Source organism: Acinonyx jubatus, chromosome C1, assembly GCF_027475565.1.
Source record: "Acinonyx jubatus isolate Ajub_Pintada_27869175 chromosome C1, VMU_Ajub_asm_v1.0, whole genome shotgun sequence".
Classification (NCBI taxonomy): Eukaryota; Metazoa; Chordata; class Mammalia; order Carnivora; family Felidae; genus Acinonyx; species Acinonyx jubatus.
Genome location: NC_069381.1, coordinates 76,316,264 through 76,343,773, shown reverse-complemented (window position 1 = coordinate 76,343,773; position 27,510 = coordinate 76,316,264). Strand labels below are relative to the sequence as shown.

General features: G+C 37.1%; 1 protein-coding gene across 4 annotated transcripts; it reads right to left on the bottom strand.

Moving 5' to 3' along the window:
- CDC7 (cell division cycle 7) lies at nt 1–26,939 on the bottom strand. Of its 4 annotated transcripts, none has more exons than XM_015064425.3 (12): nt 26,792–26,939; nt 25,873–26,067; nt 17,913–17,996; nt 16,346–16,481; nt 13,088–13,181; nt 12,860–13,002; nt 10,986–11,235; nt 10,288–10,383; nt 9,336–9,514; nt 8,399–8,481; nt 5,344–5,493; nt 1–1,771 (listed from the first exon to the last, which is right to left on the bottom strand). In XM_015064425.3, the coding sequence occupies exons 2-12, from the start codon at nt 25,985–25,987 to the stop codon at nt 1,377–1,379; spliced, it is 1,725 nt and encodes a 574-aa protein (XP_014919911.1). In that variant the 5' UTR covers nt 25,988–26,067; nt 26,792–26,939; the 3' UTR covers nt 1–1,376. The 4 variants fall into 4 exon arrangements, with proteins under 4 accessions (XP_014919911.1, XP_014919913.1, XP_026914425.1 ...); XM_015064427.3 differs by having other exon boundaries at nt 25,873–26,050; nt 26,792–26,923; XM_027058624.2 differs by lacking the exon at nt 26,792–26,939 and adding an exon at nt 26,521–26,770.
- Between the last annotated feature and the right edge of the window lie 571 nt (nt 26,940–27,510).

The window sequence follows — 27,510 nt, the reverse complement described above, 5'->3', positions numbered from 1 at the left end:
TAGAAAAGAATAACTTTATTAAACATACAAATTCAAGAACATTCAAGTTTTTTTTTTTAAAGATTATAGTATGAGAAGAGCGAGTACATCAGTGGTAATGGCTAAACACATGCCATACTTACCAGAGTAGGTAGACACACTGACTTGAATGTACAAAATAACAAAATGTTCTGTATCCATAAGCTGTTTCTATATTCTATCCTTACTAAATGGGAAACTTCTCCGTGGATCCACACCCCCAAACTTATTTCACACAAAGAGTTTGATATGCTGTCACTGATATATATCATTTTGGAATGTAGTAATTCATAAGTCTCTACCTCTGGTCCTCTTCTACTCTGCCCACTTCATTATCTCTCTTCCCAGTCTGCCCAAGACTGTAGTAATCAATCTTCTTTGAGCAGGAGCAACTTATTTATAATAGGATATAGAGATCCTGATGGCTCCACTCAGAGGAAAGACTCTCCAATAATCTTCTCAAAGCTGTATTCACTTTTCCTTTTAGCAGCTACCTAATTACACCTAGGATGGTGAGAAAAATAAAAGCATTTTGGATTATCAGTCTTCACCTTGGCCCTGCAGCTTTCCTTTAATCAATCCGTGTATGCATGAAGTACCCAACTGTAAACACGTGCAATATTTAACAAAGCACACAGAAACTTTGTGGAAAGCACCATGTTATTTTCAGGGAGAATTTAGGTGCGGGTAGAGAAGGCAAGAAAATCAAGAGAGAAAACATTAATGTGGCAATTCACACAAAAAATGCTTTAACAAAATACATTAAAAAATGGATAAATTCAATTTTAAGTGGTATTACCTCCAACATTTTCTCATTAGTTATTTTAGTGTTCATAAAAGGTGTAATATATGCCTCTAGAAGAGGAAATGATCGCCTTTACCTATAGAATGGTTAGAGCACCAACACCAGGTTGAGTTTTCTAAAAGTACACATAGCTCATTGCTTAAAGAAACCAATAAAGTAAGTCTTTTGACTCATTTAGTCCCCATTACATCCATTAATTTTAAGATCACATCCATTAATTTTAAGATTTGTACCTCAAACCTCTATGTACTAAGGCTAAAATAGCTTCTTTCTCTGCATATGGCAGTGACAAGTAATTAAGGAAGCTGAAGATCTAGTTCTACTTGGCTAGATCTAACTCAAAGATCATGTAGTTAGCCCTAAGAACTATCTTAGGCATCTTTGATCGTAGTCCGTATTTCAGCATTTGCCAGACAGCAAATACTAAAATTTTAAAATAAATTATTCATCCTGCCCTGGTCTCTAATCAAGAACTTATGGCTATTACAAAAAACTCTTTTTTCACCCCATCTCATAATACACAATAGCAAACATTATAAATAAGGAACGATAATCACAAGCTCATATCTTTAAAAAAAGGGTGCAACAAAGCCTCTTCAGCTGTTATTCTTGAAGCTGGATTTAGATCTAGAAGTTTATCAAGCAGGTCATAAGCTTCATCAGGTACCTCATTCCAGCCTGCTAAATTGGTAGTATCTGTATCCAAACCACCCCCACAGCCATTACTGTCTCCTTTATACAATGAATTTCCTGAATGCTGTGCTTCAGGTGTTTGTATAAGGTGAGAAACTTTATGGTCAGTCTTCTCTGAAAATGTTGGGTCACGAGAAGCAGGCCCTTGTACACCGCTTGTTAATTTCAGAGTGTTAGAATCTATACCTCTGAGCTTCTCACAAAGTTTTCTCAAGTCTTGTGCTGGGACTTCTTTGCTACACAATATCGACTTGCCTAAAAAAGAATAAATACATGTACATTATTTGAGTATACCAGAAGCCTCTCTAATGGGAAACATCCATGCCCAATTGTGTGCTTTGGGGATATATTTGCCCTGCATAAGAGCTAGAGTACCACATGCTAATATTTGTGTCTTGTACTACATAGTTGAAGGTCAAATCATAAAGTGGGTGGTGGTAAGTAGAAAGCAGTGACTTACTAAGCTATGTAAGGGACTCACTGGACTGTCAACTCCTTCAGCTTCACCATATCCTTCTGTAATCTTTCCTCAGCTGCAGCTCCTGTTCCCTCTCCCCCTTCCTAGCTTTTACATTCCTCTGGCTATATGGTTCCTGTCTTTGCCTAGGATCCCCTGTGCTCCCCCATGTGCTCGGGATACTCCAACTTATATCCTCACTCAGCTTCAGGCCTCTGTGAGGCCTGACACTCTGACAGAATTGAACATTCTAAACTTGTGTCCAAACTGTGAAAATTTCTATTACTTTTGTTAGCCTGTATTGTAACTGTAGAGCTGTCTCCCCTACTAGACTCTGAGCTCTTTGAAGACAGGGTCTATTTTATTTACTTTTGAATCCTCAAAGCCTAGACAATGTCTAGTGCATACTAGGTCCTCAATTAATGGTGGCTGGACTGGATAAAAAAGCTTTATTCAGTCTCTCAGGTCATTGTTCAAGTATCACATCCTGACAGATACTTGGGTCCTTGACAGACCCATCTGAAACAGCTGAGCCCTCTTCTCTCCCTTTCTCCTTTTATCTTTCTCAATACTACTCATTTGTCTGACAGATTTGTCTCCCCGGCTAGAATTTAAGTTCTGTAACAACAGATTCAACAATACTACCTGGGCCACATAAAGTCCCAATAAATGTTTCTGAATGAGTTAATAAGCCAGATCTTAGTTTTTAAAAATATAAATGTCTCTGAAACAATTTCCTGACAGAATTATTCACATATGGGCAAAAATAAGCTAAGCACACAAACAGGCAAAAGTGTATTGTATTTGCCTTATATATTTCCTTATTAAACAGAAATGTGGCTCCAAACAATGGAGTAGCACAGCATACAGATTTCTGGGGTACATGGGTTGTTAAAAAAACAATCTAGCTCTGGATGCTATAAAGTTACTTTTACATGTCCTGATCTAACTACTGGATTGGGTGTTCTAAGGCAGGGAAAGAAGGGAGGAGGAGGTGGCAGGCAGGGAAGAGACCAAGGAAAACAAATGACCAAAAACTAAGTCTGCTCAGGATACAACATGGCAATGCTTTTTTACTCTAAATCTATTTTATCATTCTTATTCTCTCTAGAAAATTATAGGCAGAGGAGAATAGTCATATAGTTTTATTCATTAATTTATAGGCTATGCTGAAGTTATGAAATAAGTAACAGTATGTATTACAATATCTCCCTAAGTTATACAACATGCTTAAATTTTTTCACATGATCAAAGGAGGGCTCATTCAGGGAAAATAATACATTCAATCAAAATATTTTGTTACAGACCAAGTGTCAGGCATTTGTTTTAGCTCAAGGTTTTTCTTTTAAATTTTTTATTAAAATTTTTTTTAACGTTTATTTATTTTTGAGAGACACAGAAGAGACAGAGAATGAGCAGGGGAGGAACAGAGAGGGAGACACAGAATTTGAAGCAGGTTCCAGGCTCTGAGCTGTCAGCACAGAGCCCAATGTGGGGCTCGACCCACGAACTGTGAGATAGTGACCTGAGCCAAAGTCAGTTGCTTAACTGACTGAGCCACCCAGGCGCCCTTCATTTGAATTTATTTGATATAACGAGTCCTTGATGACAATCCACAGTGGGGCCAGGTCTAGGTGTTGAGGACAGTGAGGCACGTTATACACAAGAGAAGTACAAGTACTCTCACTGCTAATCCCAAGCAAGTCATTTCTTTGGGTCATAAAGGAGAACAAAAAGGTGACTACTGAAGTTTTGAGTCCTTCTGTATTCAGCCCAAAGTTATAGTAGATTTGACTGAAACAGCTGCAGAAGTCATACTAATAGACTGAGACAAAAACTATGTGGCATTATTAGTTTCTGAGAACAAACATTATGATGATAAATCTTTAAAAGCCTAGGCCTGCTATCATGACACTTGCCCTTAAATGCTTTTGCATCACTTGTTGTGCTTCCATTGTTGGTCCTCATTATAACTTTGACTACAGATAAGGGAGAGTTAAGCTCTTCAACAAAATGTTTTGATGTCCATTCTCTGATAAACTTCATAAACTTCTCATGAAGTTTTTCAACACTAGACGAAAAGTTTTCTCAATCAGTTGAGAGTAAACATACTCACGTAACAATACAATTTCCTAGGTATCAATCCATCTTGCTTTCCATTTATGGTCATTTTCCCTTTGTGTATGTGTATTATTTCAACCTATTATCCTTTGATAACATTTTCTTATACTAGGTGCAAGAAAGTGAGAAGTTGTGGATTGACTTTGCTGAAGAAACACTTTTTGGTATATTTAAACTCCATCACGGAGCTTTCTTCATAACCACCACCAAGCTTTTCTGATGGATTAGACCATAGCAATGGTGTCTAAGTAAGGGGCAATCATTTTTGCAGTGGTTCTTAGAAGTAGTTCTTGGTTAAAATCACTTGTTTTTCCAAACTAACAAGCCTAGGCCCTTCCTATGTATCATATTTTCCTGAATCTTATTTCCCAGGAAGGAGTAGAGTGAGATAGGCATATGTATTTAAGTTCTTTAGTTAATTCTGATATGGACCCGATTAAGACCTACTGATCCTGGAGCTGGGCACAAGGGCAGCCCAGCTACTTATGAAGTGGGTTGTTTGAAATTTTGTCCCACAGGGGTATTCTATATTGTGTGGTACAATCACAGCCACCCACTTTGGAAAATATTAACTATAACTGTGCATGGAGAATAAAAACAAGGTGAACATGTGAGTTAAAGTCACTGGCCAGAACAATGTTGAGAGAATTCACAGGTGCCCCATGAAGTCTTAGAAGTATAAGAACTTGTGTAACTAAGGAGAGGACTTCCCACAACATATTATTTATATGCTTAAAATAATACTCCATCAGCAAAGGTGTTCTGCACATTTCTCTTCCTTGCTCCCCTAACCCTAAGGAACCTAACAACCCACATTTTATTATCTTCCCTACTGAGTCCTTATTATTCTGTCTCATAATTAACTGTTTACTTGTTAGTATAAACTAAGATCAATTAAGGCAAGCCCAAGAACACCTGATGCTTAATAAACATATAATAAACTAAAACATATACTATTAGAAATATTTATGTAATAAAGTCAAACCATAACTACAGGGAGTTAAGATTTTATTCCTTATCCTTTTAAGATTATAAAGTTGAACTTTAAAATATTTAAATAGCACTTTGTGCTTGCTGAGATTAAATGATTATATAGAAGAAAAATGGATAAATTATTTTCTTACACAATGCTATTAGTTTTCAAGCAACAGAGAAATTTTCTACATAACATCAGAGAATTTCTTAATAATTTGATTTATAGGAAATTAAAAAAGGCATTTCTTTTGTTCTATAATATAAAACTGCTTACCAAAAGTTTTAGCTGCTTGGATAGTTTCCCTGGATCCACGAATTGTCATAATTTGAGCCAAAGCAGTTAAATCATCACTTGCTTTATAAAATGGATACCGCCCACTAAGCAAAGAAAGGAATATGACACCTGCAGACCATATGTCAATTGCTGTAACAGAAAACAAACTTTAAAAAAAATTCCATATCTATAACTTTATCATCAGTAGTCAATTTACATCATTGTTACATCCATAGTTCTCAACCTTTGCTATGCAAATCTTGAGCCTTAAAAAACATTCTGATGTCCAGGCCCAATCCCATAATTCTGACTTAATTATGGAGTAGGGCTCAGGCATCAGAATTTTTTAAGTTCCTCAGATGCTTAGAGTGTAATACCATGATTGAGAAACCGTAGTCTAACATCCTTAATACAAAATACAATATTTTCTTTCTTGAGCAACATGTTGGTAAGTTTAAAAGGACATTTCATCATTATAAAACACTAAGTAGATATGTACTTTGTAAGATCAAAAGAAATCCAAAAATAGCTATGTGGAAAAATCTGGATGTTCCTCAAGAATTATGCACCATAGTGAAAGTGGCTTATTTTAGTGAAAAGTATTGAATATTAGAAGCTTTTCTTCAGCCAGGTGCTTACCCTAACTTCTGCTATACAATCTTTAATCTCTAGAATTCTGACAGTTAACATTAAGACTGGCACAGGTTCGGGGCGCCTGGGTGGCTCGGTCGGTTAAGCGTCCGACTTCGGCTCAGGTCATGATCTCACGGCCCCGTGAGTTCGAGCCCCGCGTCGGGCTCTGTGCTGCCAGCTCAGAGCCTGCAGCCTGTTTCGGATTCTGTGTCTCCCTCTCTCTCTGCCCCTCCCCCATTCATGCTCTGTCTCTCTCTGTCTCAAAAATAAATGAATGTTAAAAAAAAAAAAAGACTAGCACAGGTTCATGTTAAACTAATTTTTTCTTTTAGGGACATCTCTCCTAACTGCTGACCCCCCAGTATCACCAAGTTACTTGCTCACCATTACCTTGGCCATTGTATCACCTGCCTTTCTTTGTTCCCTCTGTAGCTCTGCCTGCTCCTTCAACATTTTCCCCACCCCTTAAGGCTGAGGTTCCCCACAGTTCCAACCTCTTCCCTGGACTGACCCCATCTACTTCACAGCTTCAACCATCTTTTATATACTGATGACATTTAACTGTATTTCCAGCCTAAACTTCCCTAAGTTTGACTTTTACTCTGTTGGACATCTCTATCTTGGTGTCCCCACCAATATCTCAAGCCAATTATGCCTCAATCCACCTTATCTTTCCCTGTAAACCAGTTACTTCTTTATTCTCCCCCTTGGCTACTGATACCCATTCAAGTCCCCCAAGCTAGAAATCTGATAAACATCCTGGGTGCCTTTTCCTTCACCACCCCACACCCAAATCTCACATCCAGTTATCCAATAAGTTCTGCCTTTCCTTTACCTTTCTTTTCATTCCTATTACTAGTGCCCTCATTCAGGCTTTCATCATCTCTCACCTGGACCACAGCAGGCCCCAACTCTCCAAAACCTATGCTGTCTGCATACCTGCCAGAATAATGCAGTTAAAACATAATTATCAGGGCATCAGGGTGGCTCAGCTGGTTAAGCATCTGACTCTTGATATCAGCTCAGGTCATTATCTTGCAGTTTGTGGGATCAAGCCCTGTGTCAGGCTCTGAGCTGACAGCATGGAGCCTGCTTGGGATTCCTTCTCCCCCTCTATGCCCCTCCCTTGTTCTTGTGCATGTGTGCTCTCTCTCTCTCAAAAATAAGTAAATAAGGGACACCTGGGTGGCTGACACCAGCTCAAGTCATGATCTCACAGTTTGTGGGTTCAAGCCCAACAATGGGCTCTGTGCTGACAGCTCAGAGTCTAGAGCCTGCTTCCGATTCTGTGTCTCCCTCTCTCTATGCCCCGCCTCCCACTCATGCTCTGTCCCTCTCTCTCTCTCTCAAAAATAAATAAACATTAAAAAATAAATAAACTTAAAAAACATAATTATTACCATCTCTTTCCCTTGAATAACTTCCCAACACCTATAGGATACAGTCCAAGCTGTTTAACATGTGTGATCTGACTTGCCTACCTATTATCAGGTTTATTTCTCACCATTCCTTCACTTCCATCTTACATTCTAGCAACACTAAACTTGTTTCCTATTGACTAGACTAGACCATGCTGTTTCTTCAGATTCTCTGCTCATGCACCAATGCCAACCACCTACTCCAATTTAAGTTCTCTTCTCAGTGGTTTTCTCTTCAATGAACTTCCTTCCATATTCCCTTCAAAAAGGAATAAATATCCCTACAATACCTCACATAAAGATTTACAATCATGCTCAACAGGTTACAATTATTTGAGAGTATAAGCAGATAATTTTTTTTTTTTTTTTGGTACCATTAGCAAGTACAGAATACACACAATGGACGAATGCATTTCTTTCAAGTCCATTATCTAGGGGAATGGCAGGATTCATTTACTCAATGAGATTTTTCCTGGGTTCTGGCTTCATGACAACTTTGGTAGATCTAGATTTTTTTCCTTTTTCAAAACTCTTTAACTCTTTAATTCTACTGTATTATTTTCACAATAACAAAAAATAATTTTAATCAAATACACAATCTTATGTGCAGTGCAGCACAGAAGACTTTTGGGGGGTACTGGGCAAACAGATAAAACGCTGCAAGTCTTAAGTTAGCAAAGACTACTAAACACAATTTTTCCTCTACAAATATGACATTAACAAAATTCATAGCAAAATCATCTTGTAAATAGATAAGCAAGATGCATTGTACAGGAAAAAGTCTGTTACAAGAAAAAAACAAAAAAAAAGCAAAAACAAACCCAACACTAGGAGTAGAAATTTTCAATAGCATTATCTCAAAAATGGGACTGCCACACTGCTAGTACTTACATAACTTATTAAAAGCAGAAAAACTTAATATTAGTAAAACATAAAGGTCATAAAATAAAATATACCTGGGATAACCAATTCTAATTGGGTTCTGTATTTCTAGTGCAACATACCTGTGGTTTGATTGGGGCACTTTGTCAAAACCTCTGGTGCTCTGAATCCTGGTGTACCTGCCCTAGGGGCAACCTGTTGTCGCCTTATGATGACGAAATAAGAGTTTTCTAGTTATGTTAAAGTTTAATTATTTAAGACCAAAAAGTAACATTTATCTATTTATTTCACAATAAGTTCTGCCTTGATATCTATATAAATAAAAGTTATTTATAAAGCAAATCATAATCTAGTGTGATGAAAATCCTAGATTCTGCTTCCTATTGGTCCCTCCCCCACTCCCCACCCCTCAAGTTACCAGGCCTTATTCCAGAAAAATTTTAAGGTAACTTCCAGGTGTAAAAGGAGGTAGCAGATTATAAGAACCGTAAGAGAAAAGTAAAATACACCAGAATTGAATGCAATAGAATTCAGAGGCATAAAAATCACTTCTGTTTGGAGTGATATTAGAAAATTAATTTGACATACTTATTGACTTATATACTTAAGTTAATCAGGAAAGGCTCAAGAAAGCTCATGCAAGTTCTGAAAGAAAGGGAGGAATTTATGAGACTAAGAGTAGGAGGTGGGAGTGAGAAAGACACCCTATTATTTGGTTCTGATTATTCTACACAGGTAGGAATAAGGTAACAAAAGATTAAATCAGCAAGTAAAATGTGCAAATCCAAGGTTCCAAAGAAACCATCCCTGCCCCCACCAAAATTACTTGCATACAAGAGAAAATGTGTTTTCCAATGAGCAATTCATGTCAAATGAACACTAGATGACAATAGTTATCATTTGCTCATCATCGTACCTCTCCACGTTAGTGCCTGCGTAGTTCACAGAACCGTGTTGTTCTCTTCCTTGCACTAAATCAACTGCCCACCAAATCAATGCAATTTCTAATCATGTCTGGCAGCATGCTGATGATTTGGTAGCAGCATTAAATCACATTACCTTGAAAGGCAAATGCTGCAAACTTTATCTGTTGCATAGCAGTCACAGGTCAGGCTAGCTGGGCAAGAACTGGCAGTTTTCCTCATCACACCACTAGTCATAACTTTTGTAGAAATAGGCTTCTTTTTTGTTGCTAACTTTCTAGATAGTACATCCACAGTCTTTGACTGCTTCATAAGCTGTAAAAGAAAAGTCGCATTTCCTATTTCTGTGATATTTAACCTAATGCCTTCAAATGCTAGCATGGCAAAACGTAACAGTAGAAACCTAACTTTTAAAAGTGCTGAGTGTGCTGTTGGATTGTAAGTAAACAGTTGTCTATTAAAGTATTTAAAATCTTTTTAGTTTTCTTCTGTGGAATAAATGTATTAAAATTTACTAATCAGTCCTCAATTGGTAAATATGTGACTTACACTTTATTAGAATTTTTCCTGATAGGTTACACAAGTATAACAGTTACGTTCTAGTGTCTAACTCCATTTCAGAACTGTAAACTGCACAATTACATTGGCTAAAATCAGTTTTAATTTGTTGCTTATGCTATCTAGCTGTTATAGGATATCGTAAGTCAATTTAAAACCGTTTAATATTGATGACAATTTTGTAAACTTTACAAACATCTTTACACCATCAACTGTGTGTCAGAAATGTGTTAGTTATTAGGAGCTCACATCCTAGTAATGAGAGAAAAGGCCTTAATGTTCTAAATGTTCCTTTAGAAAACAGCAACAACAGTCAGCTAACCAAAAATGATGAAAAATTCCACCAGAAAAGTTCAGGAAAAAAACTGGAGAAAATAAAAGTGTTGACAAGATGCTCAAAGCAGTAATACCTTCTGCCACAGCAAAACTCTACTTTTAAAAACGGAGTAATAATAAATGCTAGTCTACCAATCCCTAAATTCTCTTCAGTGTACTGACTGATGATTGCACTATTAAGCTACATTACTTACTTTCACTGCAGGGCTCTCATGTGAAATGGAGCTGTGTATATTGAAATTTCTTTCTCCAAAAACAGAGCGCTGGACAGAAAGGCCTACAGATCCCTCCTACAATACCAACAAAAACAAGGAAAATAAGGATTATATCTGTAACACTTTCTGCCAGCTGTACTCTGCCAGTTTTGAAAGAGTTAAGTGACATGAAACAAAAACAGCTGCATCCAAGTCATTCTCAGGCACCAAAACACTTCTGTGAAAGGAGAAAATAGTCTAGACAGAACTCTTAACACCCATATAACTGTTACCATAATCCACAAATATATATAACTAAAAAATTTAAAAACCACCTGCATGGATGTTACATTTTGCTGTGCAGCTAAAATGGAGATAGACACTTCAGAATTTTTCCCCTATAACTAATGTTTTCTTTAAAAAAGGATAATTAATCTGAACTTTATAACATGCAGGGAAAAATTATTTTCCATTTTTGTTACATAATGTAACATTATAGAGACATTATAAATCTACCAAGTAATTTGTTTTGAAATGATCTATTATAAATCTTAGTGGAATCTAATCAACTGAATATGTAACAAATGTAAAAACAAATTTTTTAATTGCAAGTATTATCCTGGTATTATATCTCCCTCTGTTGGATAAAGAAGTACATTTCTAAAACCGTATTAATACTTAAATAAAAGAGGTAGAACCTTTCCATCTTTTCCTTGTTTAATCTGACTTTGTGCATTTGTATAGGGCCTTTTCACGGTCTTCATGGTGGGCTGCTGATCGAGCTCCTTAGGTGCTGCTGGGCCACTCAAGGAAATCTTGTTTCCTGTGATTATATGGGATTTATTTTGTGAACAACTCTCCTGTTGAGCTTCAGAATGGACAAGTTTGAGAAGCTCTATTTTGGTATCATGGGTTCCTTGGGCCAAACCAAAGTCTACCAATGCATACCTAAGAAACAAAAGCAAGCATTTTTTACTTCTTTGTAACAACTAAAGCATAGTAACATCATAATATGCTCTAATCATATTTACACAAAAAGTATAATTCTTTAGGGGATTAAGAATTTATAACATTCTTGGGGCACCTGCTCAGTCGACTGAGTGTCCAACTCTTGATTTCAGCTCAGGTCATGATCTCCCCGTTCATGAGTTTAAGCCCTGCATCAGGCTCAGTGCTGCCCGCAGGGAGCCTACTTGGGATTCTCTTTCCCACTCTCTCTCTGCCCCTCCCCCCCACTCTCTCTCTCTCGCCATAAATAAACGTTTAAAAAAAAAAAAAAATTTATAACATTCTTGAAAAAAGACAAGAAAAATGAGTTTATAGCCAAGGTAATGATATAAAAGCTAACTAGGCTTGAAAATTAAGGAATGATACATCCCATACACACACAAAAATCTTTCTCCCTTTTCTCCAATGGCCTGTGCTGACAAGACAGACAAGGACTGCAGGATATAAGCCCAATTCTTTGTTCTCTTATGATGGTTAAGATGGCATCACAGTAGATACTTTTTAATTAACAAGCTTAAAAGAAAAATTAATTAAAATCATGGGTTTAGGGGCGCCTGGGTGGCTCAGGTAGGTTAAGCGCCTGCCTCTTGATTTTGCCTCAGGTCATAATCTCATGATCTGTGGGTCTGAGCTGCACATCGGGCTCCCTGCTGCTTGGGATTCTCTCTCTCTCCCTCTCCTCTCTGCCCCTCCACCATTCTTGCTCTCTCTCTCAAAAAATAAACTTAAGAGAAAAAAATAAAATAAAACCACAGGCTTAAAACTTGATTCAATTAAAGAAAATTAAAGAGAAAAGTCAGAAGTGTAAAATCCAAGAAGTTATAGTTCTATACCTCCTACCACTCTCAGTAGGATCCATCATATAATAAACAGTATTTAAGCCAGGTTTTCAGCTTTACAACACCTCTATCAGTACAAAAAACATATATGTATATAAACATATACAATACAAACTTACATAATAACAGAACTTCAGTGTTGAAACAGGAAATTGGCTATCGTGCTCTAATTCCCTCATGAAGCCCAGAGATAAGAGAAATGCGAAAGTTAAAAAGGCTTATACAGGTTTTTTTTGTTTTTTTTTTTTTTGTTTTTTTTTTTTCAACGTTTATTTATTTTTGGGACAGAGAGAGACAGAGCATGAACGGGGGAGGGGCAGAGAGAGAGGAAGACACAAAATCGGAAACAGGCTCCAGGCTCTGAGCCATCAGCCCAGAGCCCGACGCGGGGCTCGAACTCCCGGACCGCGAGATCGTGACCTGGCTGAAGTCGGACGCTTAACCGACTGCGCCACCCAGGCGCCCCAAAAGACCTATGCCGTTTTTAAGTTTATTTTAGCTAAGTGCTATTTCCACTGAACCATGGTGTATCTAATAACGGACACTGCTTTACTAATATAATTTTATCTTTTGTTTCACTGTATTTCCATTCCCCAACCACAATGAAAATTTAAAACAAAAAAATCTGTGCATGGCTGTTATAGTATGTTCTCTATCTCCCAGGTGAACCCCATAGCACAAATTCATTCAAGTGTAAATATCTTCTAGTAACTTTTCATACTTACTTTTTTAGGCGCCTATTATATAAAAAATTGCTGGGTTTAACATCACGGTGAACAATACCAAACTGATGAATGCGTTTCAAAGCTCTGAACAGATTAAACATATATTCCCGTACTTCTTGAAAAGAAAGAGAATTCAAAATGTCCTAAAATAAAGTTATGAATAAGATCATAAAATTGCTTTCAATTAAATATTTAGCCAATAAAAAGTCAGTAAGTATTAAAACCTACCAAAAAGGACTCATGCTCCAGATACGGCATAGCAATAACCACATGATCATTTTTCCTAAAGCAGTATTTAACTCCCATGACATTGTCTTGCCCCCTAGTGGAAAAATGCATAATGAACTTTAAAGGAAAGGTCAAATGAAATGAAACCTTATGCTAAGTTTCTTTAAAAATGCAACTTTAGCTATGCATAAAATGCTGGAAAACTACTTAAAACTACGCTCTTGTATGACAGCATACATGTTTAACTGACTTGTACAAAAATAGCACCATTTATGAGGTTAGTATAGTAATTCAAACATGAGATCATTAGTTTTAATTGGGGAAGTAACAGAATGAGAAGGACAAGATGAAAAACAATAATGAATTAATAAGCCTTTGTAGCAGATAAAATGGCAATAGTAATGAGTAAGTTAATTAAAAAATAATAGCTAACATTTATTGAGCATTCACTATATTTGCCAAGCTTTGATCTAAGTAAGCAGTTTACATCTATTAACTAATTCACTTAATCCTCACAACAGCCCTATGAGGAAAGTGCTATTATTTCCTCCCCCCTTTTTTTTACAATTAAGGAAATTAAGGCACAGAGAGGTTAAGGAACTTCCCCCCAAGTTAAGTTAAGGAACTTAACTAAACTAGTAAGTCATGGAGCCAGGATCTGAATCCACACAGCTTGCTCTAGGTCTTATGCTCTTAACTACTATGCTATACTGCATCATAAAAGATGAAGAAATTAACTTTACATGGTTTTGAGTCAGTAGAACAACATGGATACCACCTAAAAATGTAGAGAGATCAGGAAAAGAAGCATCAAAAACGAAGACCTCCCTCTTTTTGATAAAAAGTCCTAGATACAGAACTAAATCTTATGTGAGAAGTGAGAGGTCAGTGACAGTGCTTGTGGAGAAGTGATACCTAAAGCTGTGAAAATGATTAGAGAGAAGAGCCAATGAGCCTTGGAAAATTGCCAAGTTGGAGGGCAAAATAAGGAAAAAGGGGCAGAGAGCCCAGAAAGGGATGTCACCCAGATGAGGAGTTTTAAAAGAAGTAGTTATCAGTATGAAGGTCATAGACAATAAGGACTGAGGGAAGGCTTTTAGTTTGGCAAAGAGGAATTAACTGGTAATTTTTCTGAGAATAATTTAAGTGGAAAGGAAGAGGCCAAACAGGACTTAAGGGAAAATAAGATACACTGGAAGTAGAACATACAATTTGCCTAAAATATCTGGCAAAGAAAAGAAGAAAAACCAGTGTGGGAGCTAGAAAGGAAGCAAGATCAGATAAAGACTTTTTTTTAGCATGAACTTTTTTGAAGTACATGGAATAGAAAAGTGGTAGAGAAAAATATTTAAAACAGGGAAAAAGGAACAATTTTATTCACGGGAGTAGAATGTATGTAATTATGCCTTACAGAGGCCATCTCATTCTTTTGTCTTCTCTAATAAACATAGGGGCAAAACAAAGAAATAGGATTGTTCATTCACTCAATAAATATTTACTGGGCATGGTTATTTGGCAGACAGTATGTTAGATATTAGGGATGGGAAGGTGAATTAAACTTAACATGATTTCTGCCCTCATGGAGTTTACTATCTAATGAACAGTAACAGATAATAAACAAGACAACAAAGGACAGATTATGAGGGTTTTGAAAGAGATCAAAAGGTGCTGTGACAATAACAAACAGGTGAATCTAATTTAATTCAGATGACATCTTTGAAGCTTGCTCAGATCAGAAAGATCAGCCCGCAAAAACTGGGAGAGGACTTAGTGACCAGGGAACCGTAATGGGTAGTGACCCTGAGATGAGAAAGCTCGAGACAAATCTGAGGGAACTAAAGTGACTAGAGCACAGAGAGGGAGGTGGGAAGAGTGCATGATATAAGGTTGGATTTTTTTTTTTTTTCAAAGAATACTGGGAAACCAGTGAAGGATTTTAAGAGGGGGAAATAAAAGTATACAATTTATATTACATACATACAAATTTTTATATTTCAAAGATTACTCTAGCTGTTCTGTGACCATGGGATTCAGGGGGAAAGAGAAGAAGCAGGCTATTGTAGTAATCTAGGTTTGGTCTGAGGTAGTGGTTGAGAAAATAGATATGAATGGGTTTTTAGATATATTTTGGAGGCAAAAATAGCCAGGACTTGATGATGGAGGCTGAGATGAGCAGATGAAAACAGGCTGTTGTAGTAGGCGTTTTTGTGGGGGTTTTGGCAGGCAAAGGAGTATTAAAATTTAATTTTCAGCACATTAGGTTTGAGATAATTATCAGGTACTCAAGTAGAAATGTCAAATCAGTAGGCGGGTATATACAAATCTGCAGGTAAGAGGTCTGAGGCAAGATATACACTTATGGGAATCACTATCATACACCTAAAGCCACATGGAAATACATGATACTACCCAGGGAAGAGTACAGAGCAAGAGAACCTAGGATAAGGCACCAAGAAACTCCAACATTTAGATGTCACGTAGAAGAGGAAGAACTGGCAAAAGATATTGGCAATGAAAGGCCAAATAAAGCAGGAAGAAAACAAGAAGTATGTGACAGTATAGAAGTCAAAAGACACTGGTTCAAATCAATTGTTAAACTCTGCCTAGGGTTCATGTGAACAGAAAAAGAAACTGGCAAGATGGAAGTCACAGTGGACGCTTATATAAAGTGGTTTCAGTTTAGTATAGAGAAAAGTAGACACACAGTGAGAGTAGTGAAGGTAAGGTATGGAAGTGAAAATAGTATGTATAGATCATTTTTGAGAGGTCTGGCTGGGAAGAGCAGCAAAGAAATGATGAAACAGCTGGAAGAGGGATGGCAGTACAGGGGGATAAGAAATACTAGATCATGTATGTTTGGTGACAGGAATGACCTAGAAGAGAAAGACCAATGGGAAAGACATGCCAGATGATTCTGCTGTTCAAAATAAAATATGAGATGGGGCTGTCAATAGCTGGGGAGATGTGAAATAGGAGTTCCCTACATTTTAAAAAATATCTAGACCACGGTTTGACTTGGCAGGAAGATTAGAAAAAGAAGTGGTCAGAGAACAGGAAGTCAAGCTGAGCCTCAAGGATAATCCATTCTAAAAATATAAATTTAATTAACCATCCCAACATTAGAGGGGGAAAGTGCTACCAAACTGCAGACTCCTGACTGAAAAATATGTTGAATTCATGGACAATCTAACCACCCCTGTTAGATATCCGCTTAAAAATCTTAAATATACAGGCAGTTCAGTTAAAGATAATGCATACCCAGCCACTGTTAGGCACTGAAGTTCAGCTGCAATTCTTATAGGATGACTTGTTGGAATTAAATGTTTCAGAGCTATTTTCTCTTCAGGTCCTACTTGTAACTGTGCTGTGGCCAAATAAACAGAGCTAAAAGTGCCTGTAAAACAATGTATTCAATTTTTCAATATTTGGTTTTTAAAAATGTTAATGAAACAATGCTAAAATAGATCCTAAAACTGGAGCCCATGAAATTATCCTAATCTATCATTAATATATTTAAAGATATTATACATGAAGAGCAAAAACATCTAAAAATAGGACTTTCAATTTTTAATAAATTCTCAACTGTCTTCAATTCTTTAGGGGATATATTAATTTACCAAAGCTCTACAGTAAATCTGCCTGGGTTAGCATAAAATATTTCCATGGTCATGATCCATTCTAGCAAGTATTTTTCTATAGTATTGTCATTTGAAATTACTTCCTTTAGAGTTGGATACAGGTCTGTTAGAAGTAGACTTGTTAATAGTCTTGGGGGGAAAAAACTACAAAACCACCTGGGCTTTTAAATTTAGCATTAAACTAAATAGAAAAAATAAAAGAGCTGGTGGTCAGTTAAATTTGAGAAAACTGAGTTAAAACAAATTGATAAATTTCTTTACTACAAAAATTTCCAAAGCTAGAGCTTTGTGTGCTTTGTGTGTTTAAGTACATCACAAATAACCAAAAGGGAGCCATACATACTACATTTTCCAAACTTATTTAGCCTTAGAACACCCTTCTCCCCTCCCCCTCTCCAGGAATAGCTATTAATGTTAGAAGGACAGCAGTGTTTTCCAGAACAAAATTTTTGAACACTAAGTCAGTGTTCAAAAAAGGTAAAGATGTAAAGATCTGCTTCTTATCCCAAAACATCTCACCTTCTAATTTTTTTGCCCAATGACCTAGGCTTCTTTGTGTTTGACACTTTTCATTGTGAAAAGCAAACAATGAAGTAAATGGAAGCTTTTTTGTTTTTAACTATTTAGGCATTTCCTAACATAGCCACCAAAACCTTTCATTATCTTTTACCTTCTCATTCACTTCACATCTGATAAATTCACCCTTCATTTAATCAACAAGACTGCCAGTCTCTCAATGACATTTATGTCGATACTGACCATCTTATAAATATTGTTACCACTTGATTTCCATCATTTTGTCACCTTAGATTTCTCTGTTTCAACATACAGTTCTACCTAACTACAACAGAGAAAGAAAAAGGAGGACTTTCCTTGATCAAATTCCCCCACATGAATCTTATATTTTTCATTTTCAATAATTATCCTTAACAATACATTAGTATATCAACACTTTTAACGGTATAACAGCATAAAGATTAAAATAGGACTATTCATTTTACTGTAAATATTTATTCTTTCATTCTTTCCAGGGGAAAAAGAAAACCTGATGTCATAATTAGTAATATGACCATGATCTTATTATTTTAAAAAGTATATACTTTTCAAAAGGAAATAGTAATGAAAATCAAGATTATACAAAGCAAAACATAAGGGAAAAAAACTTATAAAGTAGATCTCTAAGTTACCTTCTCCAATTTTGTCCTTAATCTTAAATAGATTACCAAGCTGTGGTACAGCTTCATAAAGCTTCTCAATATCTTTTTTAACACCTATCAAGGAAAAAGAATTTATAGTTATAATTAATGAAAGTATATTTTATACTTTAAGTTAAAAAACCTCAATGAAATAAATTCTAAAACATAATTAAAAAGTTAAAAAGTAGCTATAATAAACTTTAAAATCATGATAAAAATATTTAAAACCCTGTTAAGTTGCTGTAACACACTTCTTGAAAAAACATAAAACTGTTAAGTCCCAGAATCACACACATCAAATTTCTATTACTCAGAATTATATTAACAGATACACTGTCACTGCATAGAGTACAACACAATAAAGAAGCTTTATTTAAAAAATAACTAAACAATTTGTGCTGTGATCACTAGATGGCATGACAAGGACACAATGTAATTTTCTTGAAAACTGTTTCTCTTCCCCAAAGATACAAAATCTTACAAGCTTGGGAAAGTTTTATATATTGAGTATTCACAGTGTACCCTCAGAGAGAAATTCTACCAAAGCTCTCAGGAATGTTAAAAATATTTTTAAAAAAACAACTATCCCAATTATCAATAGTATCCTTTATCCTTGAGACCAGATAAGATAAACTGCTACTTTTAAATACATATAAACTCTTTACAAAAATATACATGGTTAAAATAAGAAAGGCAGTAATACCAAACGTGATAAACTACTGGATATAAAAGAAAACTACATACTTAAGAGTTATCGGATTTTATTACTGTATCTAAGACAAACATCAGCTACTTTTTAAGTTATAATAGTAATAATGTAAATAATGTATGTAACAGTTTAAGACATTTTCAAACCACTTTCACATGTATTATCTTTTCAGATCTTCACAACAGCACTGGGATACTGGCAAAACAGGAATTATCCTGATTTTCAGATAAGAAAACCCTATTTAGGAAAGTGAAATTATGTGTCCTTTTAACAAACACTGTGTTTTAAAAAGTGCTCAGGGTCCTCTGGGTGGTCCAGTTGGTAGGGTGTCTGACTCTCAATTTCGGCTCAGGTCATGGTCTTGCAGTTCATGGGATTGAGCCCCGAATTGGGCTCCATGCTGACACTGGGGAGCCTGCTTGGGACTCTCTCTCTCTCCCTCTCTTTCTGCCCCTCCCCCACTCTTTCTCTCAAAATAAATAAATTTTTTAAAAATGCTCAGCGATGGGAATGTTAAAAAAAAATTAACAAATTTGGTGCAACTCCTGTTCTCTAAGAGTTTAGTCTAGTGGAAAAGTCAGGTGTTAAAAGCTCCTCTGAATACAAGACAGTAACTATAATAATACAAGAATGCATATGTTACTAGATATAAGGAAGGGGAGGGGAATGAATACAGCAAGCTCCAGGTGACAATTAAGCTGTGTTCTGAAGCACTCACCAAGTAGAAAAGTGGATGAAGGCATTTTATGAAGAAGGAACTATGTACACAAAGGAATGGAAAAGGAAAAAGGCATGGATTATTTTATCCAAGGGGAGAGGTCGGTGAGGGAGGTAATGAAATTCAATGTGGCTGAAGAAGGGAGAGGGAAAGAATGCAATTGAAAGCCATGGAAAACTTTTAAGCAGGAAGATGACAAGTAGAGGATGAATTTGAGGGGGAAGAAGAACATTAAGAGCTGGAAACTAAATAACAAGCCAAGATCTAGTCCAAGAAGATCTAGTATTCTTTCCACTGTATCAATCCATCTAAGGAAATGGGAAGAACTTACTTTCCCATCTACTTCATGGGTAACTGGAGAAGCTTCATGGGTTTCAATACACGAGGCAATACTAGAACAGTAATTATGAGTAACAGTTTTGGAGATAAGAGGACTAAATTAAAATCCTGGCTATTATTTACCAGACTAGGTACGACTTTCCTTGAGCACACAGCTTATTACATTGAGCCTTAGTCTCCCCAACCACAGAAAAGGGGTAATAACTGTACCCATGCCACTGAGATACTGTTTTTAACACAATGCCTGACACATAGCAAATATTAAATAAAAGTGGTAATTCTTACTGTTGTAGTTATTAACATTATTTCTTTAGCACTTTTGCTTTACCCTTTACTTGAAATCTTTTTCCCTTATTATTTCATGTGGCTGGCTCAAAGGTCAGTTCTTCTCTGATATCCTATTTAAAACAGCATTCCTCTCATTACCCTGTTTATTGTCTTTGGAGTGCTTGTCCACTATAAAATCATCCTGTTTATTTGTTTGCTCTCTGCCTCTTCCCACTAGAACATAAGCTCCACCAGTACAGTTCCCTGTGTGCATAATTCACCACAGTACACTCAGCTCCTAGTTAGAACAGTGCCTGGTATGCTTGTTCAGTGAATGAATTATTACTATCATTATGGGCATTCAGAGATAGCTGAAGGGAAAAAAAGCAAAAGTTTAGATGTTACAAAAGAGTGAAGAAGTCAAGACAGCAGCAGCTACCTCACTGTACGCTACCACACTACTTCACTCTAGAAACCAAAACCAAAGCCAGGGGGGAAAAGCCAGCCTCTAGCAGTCACTCTTGCCATAGTCAATTACAATCTTTCTTAATGGGTGTCAATTCCAACCAGCTTCAAATTCCAGTGTCACAGGAAAGGCACCATGAAAGAGTAATAAAAATGATATATTCAATTTTATATTACATGTCCTTGATTCTGAAACACAATTTTAAAAACTCTGAAATTGGGATGCAACTTACAATTATTGTCAGCCAGTATCAATACTTACAGAACAGGTATCAGTGACTTGACGAAAATCTAAGAAATCATTAAAGAGCATTCACATTTAACCCTTTAAGAGCAAACGGTTGTAGGGAAAAGTGGTAAAGGTGATGAAGCAGAATCAAATGTAGGCCAGCTCCACATAATTGGGCTCTTATGAGTGCATTAACAAATGGTAATTAAAAAATGAATTCTTCAAAGAAATTCTGCATCATTAATGTATAGAGAACATTATGAGGGGGAAAATGGGGTGTCAATGAGTGTGACTATACTCAAAGTGACTCAGAAAAGAAAGATGTTAAATATTTAATTTCCTTTTTAATTATGTACCTGAGATATACAATTATTTGTCTAATTACATCCAAAAGAACTCTTTCAAAAGTATAAAATAAAAAATTCTAGGTGATAAGAAAGCACTGTGTCATAGTATAACTGGCAGCATTTCTGAGCAGCAGATAAAATGGGGTTATCTAACAATCAATGGTATTTAGGGGCACCTGGGTGGCTCAGTCAGTTAAGCATCTGACTCTTGATTTCAGTTCAGGTCATGATCTCACGATTCATGAGTTCAAGCCCTGCATCAGGCTCTGCAGTGGCAGTGCAGAGCCTGCTTGGGATTCTCTCCCTCCGTTTCTCCCCTATTTGTGCCCTCTCTCTCTCAAAATAAATAAACTAACTTAAAAAAAAATTTGTTTTAAATCAATGGTATTTATATACAATGAAATGTTAAGAACCCTATTTGTAGTCTCTTTACTACAAAATGTATTGAAGTGTTTGTGTGGATGTTTTGTTGTGTGTGTGTATATATGAGAATACTAAAAGCTCTGTAGTCATATGATACAGAGTTGTGCTGTCTTCTAGTTTCATGTAACTAAATTTATTTTTTAAAGATTTTATTATTATTATTATAGTAAATGTTTATTTTTGAGAGAGACAGTGCACATGCGCAAGCAGGGAGGGACAGAAAGAGAGGGAGGAAGGATCTGAAGCAGGCTCTGCACTGAGAATGGAGAGTCCAATGCAGGGCTCAAACTCAGGAACTGTGAGATCATGACCTGAGCAGAAGCTGGACGCTTATCCAACTGAGCCACCCAGGTGCCCCTTAAATTTATAAATTAAAATTTAAAAAAATTAAAAATTTTGTCGTATTAGCTATAAGTGACAACATAGAAACATTTCCATTATTACAGAAGGTACTATTGGGTGCTGAAATAGAAGAAAGCCCAGATTCAACTCCTATCATTAAACCACATTAATACTCATTTTCTTAACCTGAAAATCAAAGGGGTTAGATTAGATGAATTTTCCTTTGAGTTCTATGTTTTGGAACTTCCCTTTGTATTAGCATGAGCTGGCAGTCAGTAATAGAGACACTGGTTAACTATTAGAAATCACCAGAGAGGAAATACATGTAATAAGGAACTACTGTAATACACAAGCCACGTGAAGGACTATGTAAGCTCAAGGTGTTTTCATGCCACTACTAACTTGCTAGGCACTTACGTATCTTTACAAAACTCAAAATATGTTTATATTAGTTTCCTGTCACTACAGAACAACTCTGACATTTTCAAACAACAGTAAAACTTTCTGACAACCAAACTGAATAAAAAATCCTCATTTCTGAAGGAGATGAGAGTAAATAGCAAAAGAGAACATTAATGTTAAATGACAGAAAACACTACTAAAGGCAGAGACGAGAATGACTATATACTTTGAGCATCAGGGGGAAGATCCTGAAAAGTCTACAAGCCAAAAACATTTACATGCCTATACTTTATTTCTTCTTTAAAGTTTATTTATTTTGAGAGAGTAGGTGCCAGTGGGAGAGGGGCAGAGAGGGAGTGAGAGAGAATCCCAAGCAGGTCTCTGTGCTGTCAGAGCCAAAATAGAGTCAGATGCTTAACCAGCTGAACCACCCAGGCACCCCTAAATGCCTATACTTTAAACATGAAGGTCTAAGCTTCCATTTTGAAATTTTAAGGAAAAATATTTTTCCTGCTACATAATATATCCAAGTGGCTTTAATACTATGCTCTCAACTTTCATCATTGCTGGCCTGTACCATCTATTCGTAACATAGTACCCAGAGTGATCCTGAGAAAGCTAAGTCACCATGTCACTATTTTGCTCAAACCTAGTGTTTCACAGCTTGCTTCATATAAAGGTGAAGGAACTACCTCCTCTCCTCATACCTCTCTTTGCCATCACTCCCATCACCCTCCAGCCTCCAGTGACGAGGACCTGGACAAGGCCTTGCTATTCCTAAATGCTAGGCACACTCCCATCTCAGGGCCTTCTCCCTTGCTGTTTCCTCTGCCTGGCATGCTCTCCCCCATATATCTATGTAGCTCATCACTTTACCACCTTCAAGTCTTAGTTCAAATGTTACCACACTGAAGTCTTCTCTGACCAATTACACTTCTTAAAAATCACAATCTCCTACTCCAACACTTCCTATCTCCACTTCCCTTCTATATTTTCTTCACAATACTAACCACCTTTGAACACATTATTTCTTTTATCATCTATCTTTCCAGTAGATTGAGGGCATTGATTTTTGTCTGTTTTATGCACTGATTTATTCCAGCACCTAGAAAAGTAATTGCACATAATATTTAATATTCATCATATAAACAAAATGTTTTCAATTACTTACAACGGAGTAAAACTGCCACTCTAGGAATATATGTGATGCTTATTCTGAAGCTTTGTGTACTGTCTCACTTACATCTCTTAAGCTAGGAAGATCATATAATTTAGCCCAAACTTAGGCACTCTTGAGAGTGAAAGGGGACACTAATAACAATTACAGTGTGACAACAGGCATAAACTGGATCTGTCCCACACATATCATACTATAACCCATTATAGTAGCAAGAGCTAAGAGCATCCATATAACACATCACAAGCGCAACTTATAGTATAGTTCAACAATACAGAGGAAAGTAAACATTAGATACAATATTATGCCCAGTATTTTATTCACTGTGGCATTTTTCTTAATAGGAAAAAATGGAAAACAATCTAAAGGTTTACTAAAAAGGGTAATTAAATAAATTGTAGCATACTATGCAATGAAACATTAGCCAATCAACTTAAACCAAGCTGTAGATAATTTACATAAGAAATGTTCAAGTTACATATTGCTAAGTAAAAAATAAAGACTAGAAATAAGTTGGTTACGATCCTAATTTAGTTTTGTTTATTTGAAATGTATCTCGTTATGCACAGGATGACTAAAGGACTGTAACAGGAGGTCAACGGGGCAATATTTGTATAATAATGTATAAAATTTGGACGTTATTTCCTTATTTGAGTTTTCTACACTTTTTAAATTTTCATCAATAATCACATACACTTTTTATATAAAAAAAAGAGCTACAAAAGCTGACATATCCTAAAACAAAGGACCATGTTATTCATCCATTACACTAAGTATTTTACTTTATATCCTTGCCTTAAACCATTCATTCATGTATTTTTAAGCACCTACTCTGTGCTGGATACTATTAGGTTCTGGGAATACAAAGATATACAAAAAGGTCCTACCATTCAAAAGTTATTCCATCAAGAGAAAGTGAATCATATTAGCTCATGAGACAGTTATGGGCCTGGATATCATTAGCTTTACTCCTTACTGAAGTTATTTTTTATATAACCTTAGCTTTTACTAAGCATCATATTAAAAATAAGTATGAATAAAATTTCAGCATGTTTTATGAGTTATTAAAGGTACTGCTTATAAGGTTCAATGTTCTGTTACAAAAAAGTCACAAAACTTTAGAAATTTAGACTACAATTCACTTTACTCTTTATTTCCCAGATTTTCAGAATATTAGAATAGTAGCTTTCACCTGAACATAATGCTAAAGCCATGTCGGATTCATCTGTTCATACACTCTGTCTAAAGCACAAGATACACCAGGAGCTATATGAGATACTGCCTTCAAGGAGCTTACAGTATAAATGAAAAGACAAAATATACAGAGTGCTAAAAGATACAAGAAGGTTAACACAATGACTGTTGTTATTGTATTATGGGTCCAATGACACAGGAGAAAGCTGATTGTGAAGAAAAGGACAAATGGAAGAGGGACAGCAACCATGAAACTGGATGAAGTGGCATTTTAAGATTATTCTAGTAGCAGTGTACCAAATGAACTGGAGGATGGAAAAGAAGTGAAAGCAGGCAGTTTAGGTAAGAAACTTCATTGTAATTCAGGAGCATGGTGTAAGAGAACAGATTACTGTGGTGGAAGTAGGAATAAGAAGCAATGCCATACATATTAAAAAAGAAGTAAGATAAAGTTGGATAATTTCTTATGAGAAGCAAATATAAATCATTAAGTCGAAGACAACTCTAGAGTTTTTAAGCACAGGCAACTGGAACAACTGGGACATTAGAAAGGGTACTCATTTTGACACCAAAGAAGAGTTTAAGTTTTAGTCAGAAAGCAAAAGCATGTGATATCATTTTTCTAGAGTGGATAAATAGATCTCATGGATAGAAGGTCAAAATTAGTATCTTCTGGACAAGCAAAACATGCTTAAAACAAAGATGGAAAAGAAGGTTTAGCTATCTTTTAGGAAAAAGGAAATGGTCACCTGGAACTCCTCTATTTAACAAATACTTATTAAATGCCTATTATGTCCCAGGCACTGCAAGAGCAGGAATGAAGGTGCACACATTTTAGTGTATAAGATCAGGTATTGTTTGATCCTCTCCTCACTTCAGGGTCTGGGTTAAGGTCAAACAACACTGAGATGTACACTGAGATACAGTGCTTTTGTACTGCTACATATATTTCATTATTTATTTGTCAGTGAATTCTGCTTTTCAATACTTCAAGTGAAAATTCCTCCATCGTCGACTTCTAAATCCAAGTTTAATGCAATATGAAGACAGATAAGAACAGAGATCTGGGAGAAGAAATTCTAGTTTGGGTATCAACAAACTGTTCTTGGATAACCACCAATGTTTAGACTCTAGCAACTTCTGTAAAATGACATGGATGGATTACAATCCTTCTAAAATGCAATCCAATCCTAAATCTAGACCTCAGGAAGCTTTACTGATATGTAAAACACTCCCATGTAAACATACAACTCACTTTACCATTCGGGAAGTTCCTTTTAAAAAAAATAACCGAAATCACAGAATTGTTGCCTGCACACCCTTGGAATTAAACACATACCTGGTAGTTTAAAATTCTGCTCATGTTTTTTTAACGAGCCGTCCGCCTGAACCTGGTCACGCTGGGGAGAAAAAGCCATTGGTTCATCCATCTGAATCCCCAAAGATGCCTCCATCACAAAACAACTGGGATGCAAAATGCCAGCTAAGGGGTCATGTCCACCGGGGGAGCAAAGCAGCTGTGAAAATTAGAATACTGGAGAAGATGAAAAGTTTAAATCACTCACTGAACCAAGCAGTAAAAAAACGCCAGTCCCCACAGGGGCAGATATTTAAAAGCGCACCTTATGTCTAAATCCCCAAAGGGGGTAAAACTGTGGGCCGTTTCTAAGGATTACATTTACTTCCCTTTTACCTTACAGCAACACAGGCGGGGGCGGGGGAGGGGCGGCGAGGGGAAAATGTTCTAGTCAGGGGAGTCGCCTCGGCGGCCGGCGGTGGAGGGAAGGGTGGTGGCGGTAACTGGGGCGGCAGCGCGACGGGACACAAGCCAGCTGGAGAATAGGGGAGCAGGGGCGGGTACGGTAGGCCTTATGGGGAGAGCGGTTTGACCTGAGGGAAATTAAAGAGGAATGAGTACTCAAAAGGAGGGACAGGAGGTTCGCTCAAGGCCCCATGCAAGTTGATGGAGAACTGATCCGATACTGGCCATCAGCGGAGGGGAGAGAAAGAGGGAATGAATGGGATCCTTCTGGGAGCACCGCCGCGAGCTCAGCGGGGAAGGACCTTCCTCCTTCAGACCCGAGACCCAACGGGATGCTTAGTGCGCAGGCACATGACTTTCCCGCCGTGGGTCAGCGGGATCCGAACAGGGGTGGGAGGATGGGTTACTGCGCTGCGACAAGACCGAAGTCACGATCCAGAATTCGTTTCTAGTCCCTCAGAATCCCGCGCCATGGAACAAACCGTCGGAAACTCACAGTTTAAGGGAATACGACTTCTGTGGCTCCCCAGCTGCCTGGGTCGCCGCTGCCAAGAGATCCCCACCTAGCGACTCTGCCAAAAGCGCCTGCGCAACACTTCCCGCCTAGCTGCTTCTCGTTGCTCATGCGCACTGTAAAGGCCTCGGTGCCGCGGCATCAGCCATTGAGCGCTTGCGCGGTAGGGTTGGGTTTTCTCCCCTAGGCGATGGTTGGTTAAAAGAGCGGTTACAGAAATAAAGCCCGGGAATGATTCTTTGCTAAAGAATAGTGAACCGTGAGGTTAAGGATCCAGCCCAATTATCAGGAAAGATAATTCAGAAATAGAAAAGTCTCAGGTTCTAGGAGTACTGACACATCCTGACATACCATGGCCACACAAGAAACCGGGCACACTCTGAGTAAAAGGTGGTTACTTTCCCGACCCCCTGCTTTTCACTTCCTTTTGTTGACCCCCTGCTTTTCACTTCCTTTTGTTGAGTGCCCTACTTCAGTAAAACAAACAAAACCTGCAACTGTTGGTTGTTTATGACTTTATTCGCAGAAATGAGCCCAGAGACATTCAAACACTGATTTAGTCAGTGTATTTATTGAGCCTGTGGCTGCGAGGCAGGTTTCTGGAGGCTGAGGTTCCACACGTGAACACCACAGAGAACCACCATCTCTTTGTGAAGTAAAATTCCAGTAAGGAGGAACAAATTCCAGTTAGGAACAAATGA

Coding starts and splice junctions, on each gene's coding strand:
- CDC7 (XM_015064425.3), bottom strand. CDS start 25,987: ATGGAGGCATCTTTGGGGATTCAGATGGATGAACCAATGGCTTTTTCT. Junction 17,997..25,872: donor GCAGAATTTTAAACTACCAG/GTATGTGTTTAA, acceptor TTTCCTTGATAG/GTGTTAAAAAAGATATTGAG. Junction 9,515..10,287: donor ATGAGAGCCCTGCAGTGAAA/GTAAGTAATGTA, acceptor TTTCTTTTACAG/CTTATGAAGCAGTCAAAGAC.